At 54.1% G+C, this 17,031-nt stretch overlaps 9 protein-coding genes across 11 annotated transcripts; 4 read left to right on the top strand and 5 right to left on the bottom strand.

Annotated features, from left to right (window-relative positions):
• The first annotated feature begins 214 nt into the window (after nucleotides 1-214).
• H310_06391 lies at nucleotides 215-2,101 on the top strand. Of its 2 annotated transcripts, XM_008871442.1 has the most exons (3): nucleotides 215-506; nucleotides 592-646; nucleotides 716-2,101. In XM_008871442.1, exon 3 carries the CDS (start codon nucleotides 1,364-1,366, stop codon nucleotides 1,724-1,726), a length of 363 nt encoding a protein of 120 aa, XP_008869664.1. In that variant the 5' UTR covers nucleotides 215-506; nucleotides 592-646; nucleotides 716-1,363; the 3' UTR covers nucleotides 1,727-2,101. The 2 variants fall into 2 exon arrangements, with proteins under 2 accessions (XP_008869664.1, XP_008869663.1); XM_008871441.1 differs by having other exon boundaries at nucleotides 215-646.
• A 286-nt stretch (nucleotides 2,102-2,387) lies between these two features.
• On the top strand, nucleotides 2,388-6,369 carry H310_06389 (hypothetical protein; the record flags this gene model as incomplete). Its single annotated transcript, XM_008871439.1, has 3 exons — nucleotides 2,388-3,668; nucleotides 3,737-4,486; nucleotides 4,537-6,369. Coding segments are annotated over 3 exons (2,522 nt in total), but the record flags the coding sequence as incomplete, so codon positions are not given.
• Nucleotides 5,145-6,353, bottom strand: H310_06390 (CMGC/RCK/MAK protein kinase; the record flags this gene model as incomplete). Its single annotated transcript, XM_008871440.1, has 1 exon — nucleotides 5,145-6,353. One exon carries the CDS (start codon nucleotides 6,351-6,353, stop codon nucleotides 5,145-5,147), a length of 1,209 nt encoding a protein of 402 aa, XP_008869662.1.
• A 1,231-nt stretch (nucleotides 6,370-7,600) lies between the features above and the next one.
• Nucleotides 7,601-8,433, bottom strand: H310_06388 (hypothetical protein). The gene has a single exon (XM_008871438.1). It carries the CDS (start codon nucleotides 8,275-8,277, stop codon nucleotides 7,678-7,680), a length of 600 nt encoding a protein of 199 aa, XP_008869660.1. The 5' UTR covers nucleotides 8,278-8,433; the 3' UTR covers nucleotides 7,601-7,677.
• H310_06387 (hypothetical protein) lies at nucleotides 8,366-9,567 on the bottom strand. Its single transcript, XM_008871437.1, has one exon. It carries the CDS (start codon nucleotides 9,514-9,516, stop codon nucleotides 8,467-8,469), a length of 1,050 nt encoding a protein of 349 aa, XP_008869659.1. The 5' UTR covers nucleotides 9,517-9,567; the 3' UTR covers nucleotides 8,366-8,466.
• Nucleotides 9,568-9,688: 121 nt separating this feature from the next.
• On the bottom strand, nucleotides 9,689-10,896 carry H310_06386 (hypothetical protein). Its single transcript, XM_008871436.1, has one exon. The coding sequence runs from the start codon at nucleotides 10,855-10,857 to the stop codon at nucleotides 9,901-9,903; it is 957 nt and encodes a 318-aa protein (XP_008869658.1). The 5' UTR covers nucleotides 10,858-10,896; the 3' UTR covers nucleotides 9,689-9,900.
• Nucleotides 10,897-11,028: 132 nt separating this feature from the next.
• On the top strand, nucleotides 11,029-11,954 carry H310_06385 (hypothetical protein). The gene has a single exon (XM_008871435.1). It carries the CDS (start codon nucleotides 11,040-11,042, stop codon nucleotides 11,925-11,927), a length of 888 nt encoding a protein of 295 aa, XP_008869657.1. The 5' UTR covers nucleotides 11,029-11,039; the 3' UTR covers nucleotides 11,928-11,954.
• A 286-nt stretch (nucleotides 11,955-12,240) lies between these two features.
• Nucleotides 12,241-13,329, top strand: H310_06384. Of its 2 annotated transcripts, XM_008871434.1 has the most exons (3): nucleotides 12,241-12,630; nucleotides 12,680-12,789; nucleotides 12,831-13,329. In XM_008871434.1, the coding sequence occupies exons 1-3, from the start codon at nucleotides 12,285-12,287 to the stop codon at nucleotides 13,275-13,277; spliced, it is 903 nt and encodes a 300-aa protein (XP_008869656.1). In that variant the 5' UTR covers nucleotides 12,241-12,284; the 3' UTR covers nucleotides 13,278-13,329. The 2 variants fall into 2 exon arrangements, with proteins under 2 accessions (XP_008869656.1, XP_008869655.1); XM_008871433.1 differs by having other exon boundaries at nucleotides 12,241-13,329.
• A 300-nt stretch (nucleotides 13,330-13,629) lies between these two features.
• Nucleotides 13,630-15,516, bottom strand: H310_06383 (hypothetical protein). The gene has a single exon (XM_008871432.1). It carries the CDS (start codon nucleotides 15,498-15,500, stop codon nucleotides 13,704-13,706), a length of 1,797 nt encoding a protein of 598 aa, XP_008869654.1. The 5' UTR covers nucleotides 15,501-15,516; the 3' UTR covers nucleotides 13,630-13,703.
• Nucleotides 15,517-17,031: the final 1,515 nt, after the last annotated feature.

Here is a 17,031-nt window from a genome sequence, read left to right as displayed (position 1 = left end):
TGTCGAAACCCACTACGACGGTAACCGTCTGCCAGCCGGCCAAAGTTACCCCTGGTCCATGAAGGAATTCTGGCGGAGTGCGGTACCGTTATGTTCATGGTCAAGTACATTCGACGGCAGGTAGTCCATTGCTCCATCGACTGGCCTTTGACTACCCGCTGCGTGCGAAGTGTCCATGGGAGGCAACCGATTCGTAACCGATCCAACGTAACGGCCGAACTTGCTGTCGCGTCCGTCTGTCCTGGCACTTCAAACGCCATGGTGCCGTCTGTCGTTCGAGTTGCGTGTGGAGTATGCTTGGTGTAGTTGTTGCCTCAGCATCATCGTCGACGCAGCACGGAGTTCCCCCAAGGCCCTGTTAGCATTCCTCACCTCCACGCTGCCCGAAATCGAAGCCTCGTAGCCGACACTGCTGCATCATTTGGCAGCTGCACTTCAGCAAAACCACAGCCATGCGTGGGCATGTCCGACCTGATGGCGTCCAAGGGACTCTTCAACAGTCTGCGGTGGGTCGGACATCTCGATTCAATCTATTACGAAACAGTCCACGTCCCGTTGACTCGGCTCGCACAATGATGCTCCTCATGCTAGCTGTTCGATTCTGCACATTTCCGGTGAGCGCAAGAGGTCTGCCCAGGTGACTATGGTAACCCAATCCTCGACTCCAGCTAGACATGATGTGGCCCTAATAAACTGTCTCCCTCGTCGCACGTAGTGCATGCTGTACGTCCCCGCCGTTCCTCCATCGTGTCTGTCAAAGCATCGCCGCCCGTGAACGTCATGGTGTGCGTCGGTCAAGGTGGACGATGTGGGACTTGACATCAACCGTCGAAAGCACCTTCGTGCAAGTTTACGATGTTCGCAAACTAGTCCTTGTGGTAGTCACCAATATTTTGGCCGACCGCCTTTGTGGAGTCCGTTGGGAGGAAGGACCGCGCCAGAAGAACGCCGTGAAACATTCGTTTTTCTTCGGCGGCGGAGCCTTTTCATGGTCTTGCTCAAGCTGCCAGCTTGTTCTGGAAATTATTTGGCAACCAAACGCTCGCGGCGGATTTTATTTACGCTGCATATGGAACGAATACTCGTTCTTGCCACTGCCCATCAATCCCTGTCAAAACTGCGGTCTTGACGTGTCGTCTTGAACGTCTGGAGCTTCAGAAGTTTCCAGCACCGATCAAATACCAAGGGGCTTCGATTGTTCGAGAGCTTACGTCCACATATGTGGTCATATTCTGCGGAAAGCACGTAGGCCACGTCGAGGAAATCGGGAGAGATTTGGCTAGTGCTGTATGAACCACGCACTCACGAACGCGACAGAGTCGCAGCAGCGCGCCGAGGGGAATCTCGTGCTCTTTGAAGTTGAATGGCGGGGTGGCGTTTCAGAAAACCCCTCCAGAATCCTTGGCTAGGTCTGTGGTTGGGGCAGTTTGCAAAAGGGTTCGGCCGGTTGTGCCGCGTGAGCTGGGCGATCATTTGGTCCGCTGCCTCTGTTTTCGTCATGTACACGCCATGGGCTTCCTGCTGCATGATCCATTGCTGTGCAACCAAAGCTTCCTCGAACTCGGACAGCTTGAGCTTGGCTCCCGGCTTGCCTCGACGACGCTGCAACGGCTGCATGTGTTGGAAGACTGTTGCGTGTGGAATACTGTTCATGGGTAACTTGAAGTGCACTTCAGTTGCACGTGCTGCACGACGGCATCCGCATCGATGCTCGAACGCAAATTGAACGGCATATTGCAGGTGTGTTTGCTGGTACAACGGGGATGTGCTTGGTGCCACAGCTGAGATGGATTTCGTTCGATGAGATGACGTGATCCGATGCCATCGAGTCAAACGAGTCAGTTTTGATCGATCCACGTGGTGAAGTGCCGCAGCTTCCGCAATCGACGCACCCATCGTGGAGATGTGAGTCCAGGCGACGGAGTACGTCTCACCCAATGTGCAAGGAAGACACGTCCAGCTCCTGGCCTTTATGGAATAAGGCAGCGTGTTGCACATGGAGACAGGAGTCAATTGGCCGCAGACGGCACATTTCAGCCAGGCAGGCTCCGCGGCAGCACGGGTGTCTCCTTGTCGATGATGCATCCCCCACGGATGGTTGGGATGGCACTTTTATCCGGAGTACGTGCCTCTTCCACGTTGCGCGACAAAGCTTTAAATGATATCATGGTCATAATAAAATCAAAATATACATTTTACTTGTAATTTAAAATGTATATAGTCGAATGTTTAATATATTCAACCGTCACCTATATAAATTGCACGCCAGATGCCATGACTGCATACAAAGCAGAGCATCATTATACTAGTGTTTTGTATCAAACAAAACCGTCGACAGTGTTATCCGGATTGCTTTGAAGAGAAGCGATGGCCATTTTCCTTGTCGTCCATGATGGAGCTCGTGTTGTCAGGTGACCGCGAATTTGTGGACGCAGCACGTGCAACAGCCCTCTTGTCGCCGTACTCTCGCTCAACTGCGTTCTCGCGCATCTCTCTTCGCAACAAGAGTTACTCCTTGGAAGCAGCGCAAGTGCTTGCTGAGTTCCTCAAGACTATTCCCGCAGGGTTGACCGTGGCAGATTTGGCCGATATGATAGCCGGTCGGCCTGAAGACGAAGCCCTCTTGGTGTTGGAGCACGTGTGTGAGTCGTTGTCGAGTCACTCATTTGTTGAGATCAACTTGAGCGACAACGCACTTGGTGAGAAGGGTGTCCGCGCTTCGTTTGGGGTGTTGGAGCGCCAAGCCAACCTCGAGCGCTTATACTTGTGCAACAACGGTCTCTCTGCCGAATCAGCCCAGGTTATTGCGGATGTATTACTCTTTCGTGGCGCGAGCGTCCCGACAAAGCTGAAGACGTTTCACTTTTACAACAACATGAGCGGCGACGGCGGCGCCAAGGCCCTGGCCACGTTGTTTCCATCGACTCCGCTCTTGGAAGATCTTCGATTCTCCACCACCCGCTCGCAACGTGAAGGGTGCCGTGTATTTGCCCAAGCACTGACCGTGTTGTCGAACTTGAAGCGCGTCGACTTGAGCGACAATACGTTTGGCGAGGAAGGAGCCACGGTGTTGGCGGAGGCACTGGCGAAACAGTCCAAGTTGGAGGTGCTGAATTTGCGCGATGCCTCCATTGGGGACGACGGTTTGATTGCCATTGCGAACGCCCTTGTGGCGCATCGAGTTACGTCATTGCGTGTGTTGGATGTGTCAGGCAACGACTTGACGGAGGAGTCGATGGGTGCTCTAGCGGCGTTGCTGAAGACGCTTCCGCTGCTGGATGAGCTGCGCATCGAAGAAAACGAAATCGGATCGGGTGGTGCTGCGATCCTTGCTGGTGTATTGCACAAGAAGAGTGTGGCGCCCGCCCTCACGTTGTTTCAATCGAACTCGAACGAACTGTCGAGCAATGGCGGGTACCGCCTGGCGGTGGCCCTGGCGACGAAGCGGCAGTTGAAGGCCGTCGAGATGGACGGAAACATGTTCTCGGACGACGCTGTCGCCAAGATCCAAGCAGCCCTTCCATCGGGCGTGCTTGGTTCGTTGGAGGACAACATGGAAGACGATGACGATTTCGACGACGACATTGCCGACTGGAGCGACGAAGAAGTGGAAGCAGAAGACGACAAAGTCGACGAGCTCGCGGATGCGTTGTCGCGAGTGGCATTGGGCAAGTTACTGCTGGAACATTTGTTGGTCGAGTCATTCTCCTAAACGATGTGCGTGGGTGTCGTGTAGATGTCCTGCGCTTTGACGCCGTTCGTGAAGTCGTGGACGCGGCGCGGGCCAAGGAATTGCTCGCGCCATTTCAAGGTCGCACAACATTCCACACGATTTCGCTGCGTGGAAAGAGCTACACCCACGCCGGTGCGGCCGTGATTGCCGACTATTTGCGTCACATCCGTGGGATTAAGGTTGCCGACTTGGCCGACATCATCGCCGGCCGGCCCGAAGACGAAGCCCTCGTGGTCCTCACGACCATCAGCAAGTCGTTGGTCGGCCACGTCCTCGATGAAATTGACCTGAGTGACAATGCGTTGGGCGAAAAAGGCGTCCGCGCCTGCTTTGACGTGCTCATTCCCCAAACGACTCTAAAGCACTTGTCGTTCTGCAACAATGGCATCTCGGCCGCCGCGTCCGCCGTGATCGCGCAGGAAGTGGTGCTCCAACAAGCCGGCGTCGCCAAGTCGTTGGAATCGTTCCACTTCTTCAACAACATGAGCGGGCACGACGGCTGCTTGGCTGTTGCAGCCATGTTGTCGGGATGCCCAAATCTCAAGTCGTTCCGGTTTGCCAGTGCGCGAGCGGGCGCGGCCGCTAGTTTGCAGTTGGCTCTCAGTATCGGCCAACACTTGCGTCATCTCACGTCGCTAGACCTGAGCGACTGCAGCTTTGACGACGAAGGTGCCGTTGCGCTGGCGACCGCCATTTCCAAGCAAACACAGCTCAAGGTGCTGAAGCTCCGCGATGCGTCTCTCGGTTCTAAAGGTAAGCTTGACTCGAGACTGCTCGATGAATCGTTGTTGACCATGATGCAGGTGCCAAATTGATTGTGGCCGCCCTGGCGTCGGCTCAAATTCAACTGGACAGCTTGGACTTGTCGGGCAACGAGCTAGAAGACCAAGGTCTAATCAACATGATCGGCGGCGGCAACTCTGGACGACTGCTGGACAGTCAAGTCGGCTTGAAGGTGCTGCGTTTGGATGAGAACGAAGTCACGTCCAAGGGATTAGCCGTCTTGGCTGATGCACTGCACGGTCCTTTGCCCTGGGCGGCCGCGTTGGAGGAACTCAGTCTGTACGGGAACGAAATTACCGCGAGTGGGGCCGTGGCTGCCGCCAAGGCTGTGGCGGACAAGGCGTCCCTGAAGCTCCTTCAGTTGGACAGCAACATGATCTCGTCCGTCGGGCTTTCCAAGTTGCGTGCGATTCTCGACCAGGCGGGCAAAGGGCATGTGCTAGGTCCCATGGACGAAAACGACCAAGATGCAGAAAGCGACGACGGGTCGGAAGCCGACGAGGATGAGTAGAGTGAACTTAAATGATGGGAACGTAACGACTCTTCCCGTGTTTCCATTCCCTCAGACTTGGTTTGCATTCGTGTTTGATCATACGTGATGTGGCTCTCTCACAACACCAACATCTAGCTAGCACATGACTTCATCGAGCAAGTCCTGGAGCATGGCGTCGTTGACACCAGCGTCGACATCGTCGGCGTCTTCGGGGTCACGCTTGGGGGCATCCATGTGGGCTTTGCGGCGGGTGTTGGGGCTCACTTGTTGCTTTCGAAGCGGCAGACATCCCGTCGCCGTGACTGTTGGCTGGTTCACTCTGCACTTGTAGTCGTTGTCCACGTCCTTGTCCCCCCACAATGTGGTGGCGGACGTTTTCTTTCGCTGGGCAACGTCCGCAGAGTCCCCCTTCTTGTCTTCTTTGCACGGGGCAATCAGGGTTGCTGCAGATGGCTTGGCATCTGCTGTCGTCCCCGACCGTGCCGTGACGGGCATGAAAAAGCGATATTGCAGCGCCTGGGCGGCCGTTGGACGGCGGGTCGAGTCGTACTGGAGTAAGTCCACCATGAGTTGAATGGCAGCTGGACTGGCGTTCGGAATAGCCATCTTGAGGGGCACTGGATTGCACTTGGGGAACTTGAACTGCATTTGAGACACCATCGTGACCCCCTCCGGCCAAGTCTCCTTGGTAGGCGTGCCAAGGATCGCGCAGATGCGGCACATCTGGTCCGCCTCGGACGACCCTGCAAAAAGTGGTTTGCCCAGGTAGAGCTCGGCCATGATGCAACCACAGGCCCAGAGATCGATGGGTGAGTTGTACGTCGTCGACCGAAGGAGGAGCTCCGGGCTACGGTACCATCGCGTCGACACATAATCCGTGAAGGGCGGCCGCGATCGGATTTCCCGGGCCTGGCCGAGGTCGGCAACCTTGAGAACTTCGATGCCACTGCTGCACAGACAGTTCTCCGGCTTGATGTCACGGTGAAAGAACCCGTGTTTGTGCATGTAGGCAAGGCCCGAGAAGAGCTGGGACATGATCGCGCGAACCTGCGGCTCCTTGGCGTTGTTCTTGCGCATCCATGTGAAGAGGCTCGTCTCCATGTACTCGAACACAAAGTACAGTTCGGCTTTGTCCCGGATGACTTCTTTCAGCTGGATGATGTTGTCGTGGCGAAGAACCTTGAGCGACTTGAGCTCGCGCAGCTGCAGACATTCTTCCCACGTCGGGAACAACATCTTCAGCTTTTTGATGGCCACGACTTCGTTCGTCTTGAGGTTGCGTGCCTTCAGGACTTCACCATACGCGCCATCCCCTAGCCGGTCCAGGATCTCGTACCTGTTCATCCGATACTCCTTCGGCACAAGTCCCGGAAAACCGCCGGCGGTTACAACTTCTCCACCACCACCACGACGCCAACAAGTCCAGACGACCGCCGTCACATTCACACAAGGAAGAAAGCGATCACATCTGTAGCCCGTGCCCCCCCCTTAGGGCACACGTAGCTAGACTTAGCTAGCAGCCCATGCGCGCGAATGTTATCATCGTATCGTCACTACGTTTAAATCGAGGAGTACGCATCACCTTGTCGCTGCTGCGACCACCAGCCACGCCATGCTCGTCATGCATGCGCAACCGTGACCTTGAAGGCCAAGCGAGCTGCGGCCTCCGCCACAACACCGGCGTACATGCATGACAGGGTTTGAATTTCGCATGTCGAGTTGCAACGATGTTGGTTGTTAGGAGTTTCCTCCTTCCATTGTAGATGATGCAGTGTAGAGAGATGGCACCTGACTCGATCACTGTGACAGCAACGGCTTGTCCATCGAGTCGACCCCCAGTGCCTGACCGTGTTACGTCGACTCGATGTGACAGTGATTGTTCAAGCAATGCATGGGCTGAAGACATGCAAAGATCATTGGCAAAGATGGCGCACGGCAACGTGGCGCGACTCCTCAGCTGAATCACACTGTGGATCGACAAGCTGTACAATACGTAAAGTCCACATGTCAGGCAGTTGAGACCTTTGCCTTCTTAGAGTCGTTGGGGCATCTTGTCGCAGGACATGGATTGGGTCGAGACAGCCAACACCGTTGAGAAAGACCTTTCTGTTGCCATGTCCCATTTCGTCCAGGTTGCATTGGCGAGTGCAGTTGCCAAAATGACTGCATCGCCCGAGACGTGTGCTTCGGTCCAGTCGCCCGAACGCTGCGACTTTGTGCTTGATCTTCCCCATCTTCGTTTCCCGTCGTCCCCCATTGACGGTGGGTTCATCATTCGAGTGTCGTCGACGGCCCATGTCGACAAGAGCCCCCACGCCGTCCTGGAGCTCGAGTCCAAGCGCCTCAAATCAAAATGGTGAGGCCAAGTACTTGTTGGATGCTCTGCGATGTTTCTGATGGGTCGCAGGCAATGCATCGTGAAGACGTTCGGGGAGTTTTGCCCCCAAGGTGTGGAGCTTCCGCAGAGCCTCCTCGTGGCAAATCTCAAGGTGCACGGAGGAATCGAGCGATTGCGATGTCATCGTCCATTTTAGGTTGCCTGCGAGAAACAAGGCCGCCCCGTCACTCCGCTTGACACTACTGCTCTGGCGTGGGTTGTGCCGATGACGGTGGGCATTCGTTGACTTATCTCTCACCCCTCGTACTACTCATGAATGCCTAGATGTGGCTACCATCCATGGCACTGCACACCACGCGAAAGACGATGGTGGATTTGACGCGGTATAGCCACGACAACCTGTCTTTGGACCTGCATACGACGATCTTTGACGAGCAGGCGCTCTGCTTTTCGTTTGTCTTGACACCCGTTGCCGTGACGAGCCTGGACGTGTTGAATGCGAAATTGCACGATGTTCAGACCGACTTGATCCGCCTCGAGCGCTCGATGGAGGTCAAGAAGTGCTTGTTTGCTGTTGCGGTGGTAGTGTTGGCTTGTCTGGTCTGTGCGGGACTGGTTGGTTTGGCCGTGAACGCCACTGCTGGCATCCATGCTTGGATTCAAAGTTTGATTCAGCACGGCACTGCCAAGCCAACTTCGACTTATTACAGCATCCAGTGCGACCGCGTCTGTTTGTGGCCATTTGTAGGAGTGGCTTCTTGGCCCGCAGAAAGCGAGTGCCGCCTCTTCTTTCCATTGCGTTGGTGTCGTGGGTAGTGCGTGCGATGTCCGCCCGACGAACCACCAGCGAGAGTGGCGGCGGCGGTCGTTGTTACGAGGCATTTGTTCACAATGAAATGGGTGCAATATCTTTGCTGCTGTCCACGTCATTGGCAACTTAGTTCTTGGTCGTCTCGATCGTGGTTGACGCTGCCGCGGCGTAGGCTGGAGCGCTGCGACGGACTAGGATGTTGCCTACCGCTTGACAAGTTGCTTTGTCATTTTACTCAGCCAATGGCCCCTGAATTTGCCATGACGACACCAACAGATTGTCCAGCTTCATAAAGCAAAAGAACGATATCATGAATGCAATGACAGCACTGCTACAAGGAAGAGGAGGGGGCTTGCCATCGGGGATGCGGTTGAAGACAATGGTGGCCTGGTTGCGCCAGGGCGATTTGTAAATGCATTGGCTGGCGGGGCTGCATCAAGGTTTTCTGTTGTTGTCGGAGGTGCCATGGTCGTTGTCGCAACGATGCGGGTTGATGGTTCGACGGTGGTTGTGGGGTTGGAAGTCTGGACTGCCCGTGTCGGGCCAACGGTTGCTGGTGTCTCTGGGACGGGTGTCATGGTGGGAGGCATCGTGATTGGCTTCACGGGTGGCGTCTCAGCGTCGCGGGACGCGCGAGAGCAGTACACTTTGTCGCCGAAGACCGATTGCAGCTGCGAGTTGATCAGGTCCATGCCTTGCGTGGCCAGGAAATTCCCGGCCGAGTCCTTGACGCCTTGGATAACGGACTTTGTGATGTCGGCCACTTCGAACGTGTGGCCCATGACGTCAATCGTGAGCGAAATGCCAGGCAAAATGGTAGCGTCCGAGATCGCAAACGCATGCAAAAACGGCGCACGTTCGCTGCATTTGGCAGTTGCAGTCATCGCGACTGTCTTTGCCGTGCCGCAACAAGTTTTGGTCGAATCGAGGAACTTTGCACAGCCCAGGGAGCCTGCGCATGCCTCGACAAGTAGACTCGCGGGAAGCTGAGCAAAGTACAGTTTGAGACTCAGTGTCATGGCTCCGCTACTTTCGTCAAACTTGACGGCAACGTCATCGAGTCGCATCGTATTGAGACCCGAAATCCACCGCGCCTTGACATGGTAAAACGTTTCCTTCACTTCGTACAGGTTGCCGACGTTCGTGCAGTTGGATGGCGCATTTCCTTCCTTGCAGTTGCCTATGGTTGCGGGAAGATTCGCTTGAGCATACCCAGACAGCAACGGTTTGTACGCGTCGAGCAGAGTGGACAACACGTCTGGGAGAACAGGCGGGCCCACGTCTACAAGCTGGGCAGAAGAATGGGTGGCAAGGAGCATGGTCATGCCGGTAGCGATCATCCATCGCGGCATGAGCATGGTCGACCTCACGGAAACTTGGATTGTGGCGTCGCTCGCAGCAAGTTTGTTGCCTTGGATCAAACAGTTGCAATCTTCCAGCGTACACGTTATTCAATTATTTCGACCAGTTAACTTCATGTAAAATGATTGTACTCCTGCTTTAACTCGAAGATTGTATAGGAACTAAAAATAGGAGAAATATTCAGGGTATTAATACGAAACAATTATTCTCAACGGGAGAGAAAACCCAGCGACAAAAATCTTGGAAAAATGCTGGCAAAAAATTCAGCAGGTCGAAGTTCGAAGTTCGTGAAAACGGCTCTCGCGCTGGATGCCATCCATGGCACGGCGAGGACAAAGCTAATTGTTTCGAATGGCTTGAAAGGCGCGCGTATAGCTACCTCACATACGCGCGATAACTAGTGCGGCCGCTGCTGCGCAGGACGCGACCAAAGCTGTGGACGCTGCGGACGTGGAGGCAGGATTTAACGTCGTCGAACGTGGCGATGGTGTGCTGCCGCTGATGCTCGCGTCCGTAGACGGCGACGTCGTGTTTACAGGAGGCAACGTCGTGTTTACGGGTGGCGCCGGCGTTGTCGTGGCGGCGGTCGTTGTCGGGGCCACCGTCGTAGTCTGGGAATCTTTCGACCGCTGCGTGCAGTAAATTTTGTCGCCAAAAAGCTGTTTGATCTGGTCGTTCAACAGGTCCACGCCGTTCGTAGACAAAAACTTGCCAGCCGCGTCCTTGAGTCCCGATTCGATCGACGGCGTCACGTCGGCAACTTTGAACGGCTTCCCAAAGATATCAATCTCAACGTTGATTGCAGGAGTGATTTTGGCCTGCGTCAGTTCAAACCCCGTGACGAATGGGTACGCCTCGCTGCACTTGGCCGTAGCCGTCAAGGCAACGTTCTTGTCGGAACCGCAACAGGATTTTGTATTGTCCAAGACCGTGGTGCACCCGAGAAACCCACCGCAGCCCTTGACGAGCAAACTCACAGGCAACTGCGCAAAGTTGACTTGCAGTGCCAGAGACATCGCTCCGACGTCATCAAACGTCATCTTGAGATCGGTCAAGCGCATAGAATTGATCCCAGACGCCCATCGCGCACGCACTTGATAAAACGTCGACTGTGTATCGTACAAGTTGCCCATCTCGGAGCACGGAAGTGGAGGGTTTGCTTCGCCGCAGTTTCCAATCGAGGCGGGGAGTTGTGACTGGGCAAAGTCGGTCAAGAGAGGCTTGTACGCTTCAACAAGTGTAGAGAGCACATCGGGGAGAACGGGAGGACCCAAGCCGATTCCGCCCTGGGCCTGTACGAACGATGCGGCAATCGCGATCGAGGTGGCGACTCGCATGACGACTCGCGGAGCTTGAGTAGAAATGACCGTGGTCGTGAGTCAAACGTGTAAGAAGTGATTTTTTTTGGGTCAACAACTATTACTGAAAATTTGTATTCATCCTTATTAAATTGCGCTTGAAAATCATGGTTTGTCGCTGTTCGAACTTCGATTCACACCTCTTCCTTGCTCATTCTCGCATGTTGCTGGCGAACAAGAACAAGGTTGTCGTTCTTGCCGCCGTCGTGGGGTCTGCCGCCATGGTGAACGCACAAGAGGCAGGTCCACCACCAGTTCTCCCTCAAGCTCTAGGCACCCTTGTGGATACGTACAAGCCAATCCTTGCTTCATTTGCTGCCACGGCGCTGCCCGCAACGGTTGGCAACTGCTCTGCGGCGAACGCACCAACTCCATGCACCAACATTGGCAACCTCTTCAACACGACCTCCTCCCTGTACAACGTCGAAGCTCGATGGATCTCAGGACTCAACACCCTCAGCGTGGACAAATTGACCCTCACATCCGACCCCAACGGTACGATCACTATCGACGGCGCCGTCAGCTTCAAGAACTTGCCATTGAGTCTCAAAGTCGAAGCGTGTTTACCGGGTGTTGGTTGCAACAAGATCGCAGACGACACTTCCACGTGCTGTGGCACATCGAAGACCGTCGCGGTCACCGTGACCACCGTGTGCAGCGAAGAGTACCCTTACCTGCGGAACTTGACAATTACTCAAGCCAAAATTATTCCTTCCCTCGACATCATGCTCAACATCTCTGGGAAACCGACTAAGGTGTTTGACGCAACGACCACCGTCGAGACCGAGCTCAAGAAGCAGGGCTCGGTGATCATCGCCACCCAAGGCTCAACTCTAGTGAACGAACAACTGAAGAACTTGTACGGAAACCGCGTTTTTTGCACAGCCGAAGCTCAGAAGAAGTGGCTGGATGCAAACCCGCCTGCTTCATTAGAACCTGCGGCAACTCCCGTCCCGCGCGCTAGTCGGACTCCTGCTCCCAGTGCGGCATCGTCGTTCTCTGTTGCGGGGTGGGCCGTGCTCATGTGTATCATTGCCTTTGTGGCTTAACGAATGCATACATTCCGTTGTGTCCCACCATGCTTCGTGCTCTAGCGCAGCAGCGAATTTTATCGTGTGCATGACGCAGCTGACTCCCTCGCTTGCCACACCTCCGAGCTCGACAAGCGCCGGTCTTCGTCAACCGCACCGAGATAAATTCGCCGCATGGTAAAAAACGCCTTTTGGTTGGGATCTGTATCTCAACCAAAATGAATGATGATTGCGCTAAATATTCCAATTGGATATAAACAACACGCTAAACGTTCTAATTGGGTGTGCAGTGTTTCCTCCCAGGTGTGATGATGGACAAACACTGAATATTGCTCGGGGCGGCGTGCGGGAATCAGCGGCACTTCTCCCTGAACGATGCACGGACCTTTGTCGCTCGCAGCAGCCTTGTTGGCGCTTCTGCCTTTCAATTCCCTTGTGTCGTGTTCCATGAACGACGCGATCGTCCTCGACGCCCCAGTGCTGCCTGTCGTCATGGGTACAGTCTTGGATGCGTACAAGCCGCTTCTAGCTGAATTTGCAAAGAAATCGTTGCCCGCGACGGTGGGCAACTGCTCCGATTCAAACCCTCCCACTCCGTGCATGGACACGGGGTATCTTCTCGCTCAAACATCGGCATTGTACGACATCAAGGCGAGATGGATTACTGGGATCAATGCTGTCAACGTGGGCAATCTCGAATACGCTGCAGATGTCGCGACAGGTGCGGTGACGTTGAACGTGATCTTGGGCTTTGAGTCCCTCCCGCTGAGTCTGCGCATTGATGCTTGCCTCGCCGGCAAATGCACAAAGTTCTCAGATGGAACGACTGCGTGCTGCGGCGGTCCCAAGACAGTCGCCATCGCCGCCAAAGTTTCGTGCAGTGAGTCGTACCCCTTTCTCCGTAACTTCACATTTACCAAGATCGAAATCCGACCGTCGGTGGAGCTCCAGTTTCCTGTGAATGGCAAGCCCACGACATTGTTTGATGTGACCAAGCCTGTCGAATCAGGCTTGAACGCCACTGCCGCCGCGTTCATTCAAAAGGAAGGCATGGACCTTCTCAACAGCCAAATCAAGGAACTGTTTGGAACCAAGGTGTATTGCACACAGCAAGCCAAGGATGCTGCCACGAAAGCGCCCACTGCAGTACCATCGTCCACTGCATCTCCTGAAAGTTCTTCGGCAAGTCCCCCGTCCCCGTCGTCTTCGTCGTCAGGTACATCGTCTCCCAATGCCGATGCTCCCGCGACGTCCGTTCCTTCGCGAACTTCCCCCGTCCCAGCTTCCGCAGCGGTGGCACCAATTTTCTCCGTCGCGTTCACGCTGGTGTTCATGATTGCGACGCTGCTGGTCCTCGATACATGCTAATCAACAGCAGTTGTATTCTTAATGTACGAGATCCCCGCACACTCTAGTGATGCTTCACACAGCCACCCACATTCGACTGAAGAGCATGTTACATTCGTGTCATTTCATCGCTGCGCCAACTCGTTGGCGCCCTGGACCAGTTCCGGGCGACTTGTCAAGGTGGCTTCATCCGTCGTTCCACGCATAAATCGATCACCTACATGGGCAGAGATGTCGCGAGGGCAAGGAGTCGCACGGCGTCCTGCATGATGCTGCGCTGAAGCGAGTGAATTGGGGATGCGCAACATTGATTTTGTTGCATGAATGCACCACCTCGTACGGGCACAAGCAGGGCTACTTGGCCTCGACTTTGTCGGCGACACAATCAGGAATATTGATACATTCCTTCAGCATATAAGATTGTACGGAGGCGAATCGAGATAGTACTTATCGTCGGTTCGAGCCACGGCCGCCTCGTCCACTATGGGGAGGTCGTCCATCGCCACCACGTCCGCCTTGGGCTGGGCCGCCACGCTGTTTGTTGAATGCCGCAGGATCCGGCTGGACTTTTAATCCCATGCCCTGTAGCCCCATCTTGACAATCGTTTTCTTGAGCAGCGCCGGGACATCTGCCAGTCCAATGATGCGACTGTAGTCAGCAGCCATCTCGACCAACTGGATCTTGTCCATGCGCAACCGACGCATGTTGGAATTGTAAAATCCGAGCCACGCTTGGTACGCTTGTTCGGCTGCCAGGCGGAGGTCGGTCTTGGTTTGCATTTGGGCGAGAATCGGGGCAATGCGGGGTGGGGGACCCGCCGGCGGCGATTGTACTGTGAGTGGCACGTCCTTGAGCTCCTTAAGAAACGGACTTTCAAACGGCGACAGGAGAAGGATGCCTTGGCCGTCCTTTCCCGCTCGTCCCGTGCGCCCCAATCGATGAATGTACTGTTCCTTGTCCGTCAACCCCACTTGCACGACGAGTGTGACGCCAGGATAGTCGACGCCGCGGGCGGACACGTCGGACGAGAACAAAATCTGGTTGTCTTGGGTGCGGAACACGTCGGCGGCTTTCGTGCGGTGGGACTGCGACTTGCGCGAGTGCATTTCGAGAATCGGATACTTGGCCGCAAGGAAGAGCTGTGCCATGAACCCGGCGGCGCGGGCCGTCGGGAAAAACGCAATGATCTTGAATCCGTCGGGCGAGTCTTGGATATGTGCGTGCATGAGCTTGTCCAGGACAGCGATGTGGTCCTCAAATGGACACGTGACCACGCTCTGGTTCACATGCGCGTTTGTCTGTTCTTCTTCGCCGACCGTGTCGATGAAGACGTGGCCAGGCTTCAGCGCCAGCCGCTTGATATGATCCAATGATTCGGGCAACGTCGCCGAGAATAGCAACGTTTGTCGCTGCGTCGGCAAAAACGCGAGCAATTTTTCAATGTCACGGCGAAACCCCATGTCCAACAACCGGTCGGCTTCATCCAGCACGAGCACTTGAATCGCAGCAATGCGAGCGACGAGATCCTCGTTGTTGTTAGTCAAATGATCTTGCAAACGACCGGGTGTCGCCACCAGGATGTCGATGCCGTCAGCATGGCGCAAGCGGCGCAAATCTTGGTTCATGGACGTCCCCCCGACAAAGCACGCCACGCGGAATGGATGGAACGTCGATAGCTTCTTTGCTTCCACGTCGATTTGAGACGCCAATTCGCGCGTGGGGGATAAAATGAGCGCAGACACGACCCGCTTGGTCGGCGAGGGAGTCGAGGTCTTGTGAAGGAGCGCTTCAATCGTAGGCAGGAGGAACGCCATGGTTTTACCCGTCCCGGTCTTGGACTTGGCCAGAACATCCTTTCCTTCGAGGATCACGGGAAGCGTGGCGGCTTGCACCTTTGTGAGGAACTCGTAGTTCATCACTTGTGTCAAGGCACGCATGGACGAGTCTGAGATGTCCAAAGATGACACGGGCACGGAGCTTAAGTGCAAAACAGAAGTTGTCTCGGAGTTGCGTGGAATGGGAGCTGGAGGTGGTGCTGCTACAGGCTTGACTTCCTCCTTGCTGTCAGTACGGCGGATCTTATGTGGGGTCGATGGTTTTCCCTCCTTGACAGATAGTCGACCGATATCCACTTCTTGGGGCGGTGAGTTGTCATCGTCCAGTTTGTTTTCCTTGCGCTTCTTGCGCCAGTGGTTGCGGTTGCGCTTGGGCTTGCCGGCAGCGGATGCGCCAGCTTGACTCATCCTTGGCAGCTTCGAGATGTTGAAATAGGATCATTGGAAGCCACGTTGAACTTTTGGTGGCCCCACCATCCATCAGATCCTTGAATATTCAAAAACCCTATTGACAGAGTGATAACACAGGTAGTTTTATGGTGTTCATCGCCCTTTGGGTAAATTACCCTATATGACACTATTGGATCTTGGTAACAGTTCATGGCTACCGAATGAGGTAATCTACTGGATCGCAAGGGAATGCGTCCCTATTTAAAATTCTCTCGATTACAAGACTTTTCTCATTCGACGACGACATTTCATGATTTTTTTTAACAAAAAATTGCACCAACGAAAAACCCAACAAGAAGTATAAACTTGACCAGTTTCCTACACAAACTAAAATTCGATGTCAAAAATCAAGTCGAGGATATACAATTAACTAAAATTCGATGTCAAGTATCAAGTCGAGGAAATACACAGTGATTCCTCAACCAACCTGTGGCCTTCCACCTTACCTCATGCCATTCAATTCTGCGTTTGCTCAACTGATCCCTTCAGCCAGTCTCCTTTTAAATTAAACATGTGTGATATCTTTGCCCTTGTCTCCCTCAGAAAATCTATACTAGTAACCAATAAAATACACTCATGTCAATAGTAGAGATATGTCGCCAGTAATGTGGAAAAAGACTGTTTTTCAAATGTCGCCAGATGTATGGAACAGAGGAAGTAGAACATCAATGTAAATCATGCATGATTTCATGTACCAGGTCGCGAAAGCCCATTTGGAAGCCTCCCAAAAATGCCTCAGACTGCATCTCAGACATGGTTATATTCGGATGTGAGAACCCATTTGGTTGGATGTGATGAAATCTGAGGTCGCTATCCGGTTTTTTGGCAACCAAAAATGCATTCACATAGCCCATTCACCTCCCCCAACATGCACCTCAAACTTCTTGTCCTTGCCGCTCATGACGTAAACAGCGTGAGAATGTGCTCACACAAATGCTCCTGCTTCGTCTGCGATCCCATCTCGTGAACGAAACTGCATTCGATCCCTGGCACTGTATGAAGATCAGCTCCAAAGTCCTTGGTACGTCATGCACCATAGCCGCGACATACCATCGTTTATTTCTGCGGTGTCAATTCCTCCTACAGCCTTCGATGCCTTGTTAGAAGTGTTTCAGCGTCATTACAAAACAAACTCTGGATACGGACGAAAGGTCAACTGCTGGTGGGCACGATGGATCCCCAGTTGGCTTCTTTATGGCCTTCAGGAACGTGTATTTGCGCTTGCATGGTTCCCAATCTCGTGTGATGGCGACGCTGGGGTTGGCGATGAAGAGTTGGGAGACCTTGGACCATCCATTCTGACCGAGAGGACAAATGTCCTCGACGCAATCGAGTAGTATGTCGACGTCGTCTTCACTCCAGTTCGGAGCTGAGCGTTTGTTTGCAGGCTTGAAGACCATTGAATTCTGAGGTGACTGTCGAAGACCAAAAAATGGTCTTCGCACAATCTGAGGTGGTCTCAGATTGGCCTAAATCACTGGTCTTAGTT

The sequence above is a fragment of the Aphanomyces invadans genome (assembly GCF_000520115.1).
Source record: "Aphanomyces invadans strain NJM9701 unplaced genomic scaffold supercont1.11, whole genome shotgun sequence".
NCBI classification, from domain to species: domain Eukaryota; phylum Oomycota; class Saprolegniomycetes; order Saprolegniales; family Verrucalvaceae; genus Aphanomyces; species Aphanomyces invadans.
The sequence above is the reverse complement of the archived record's forward strand: the minus strand, read 5'-3'. Positions and strand labels throughout refer to the sequence as shown.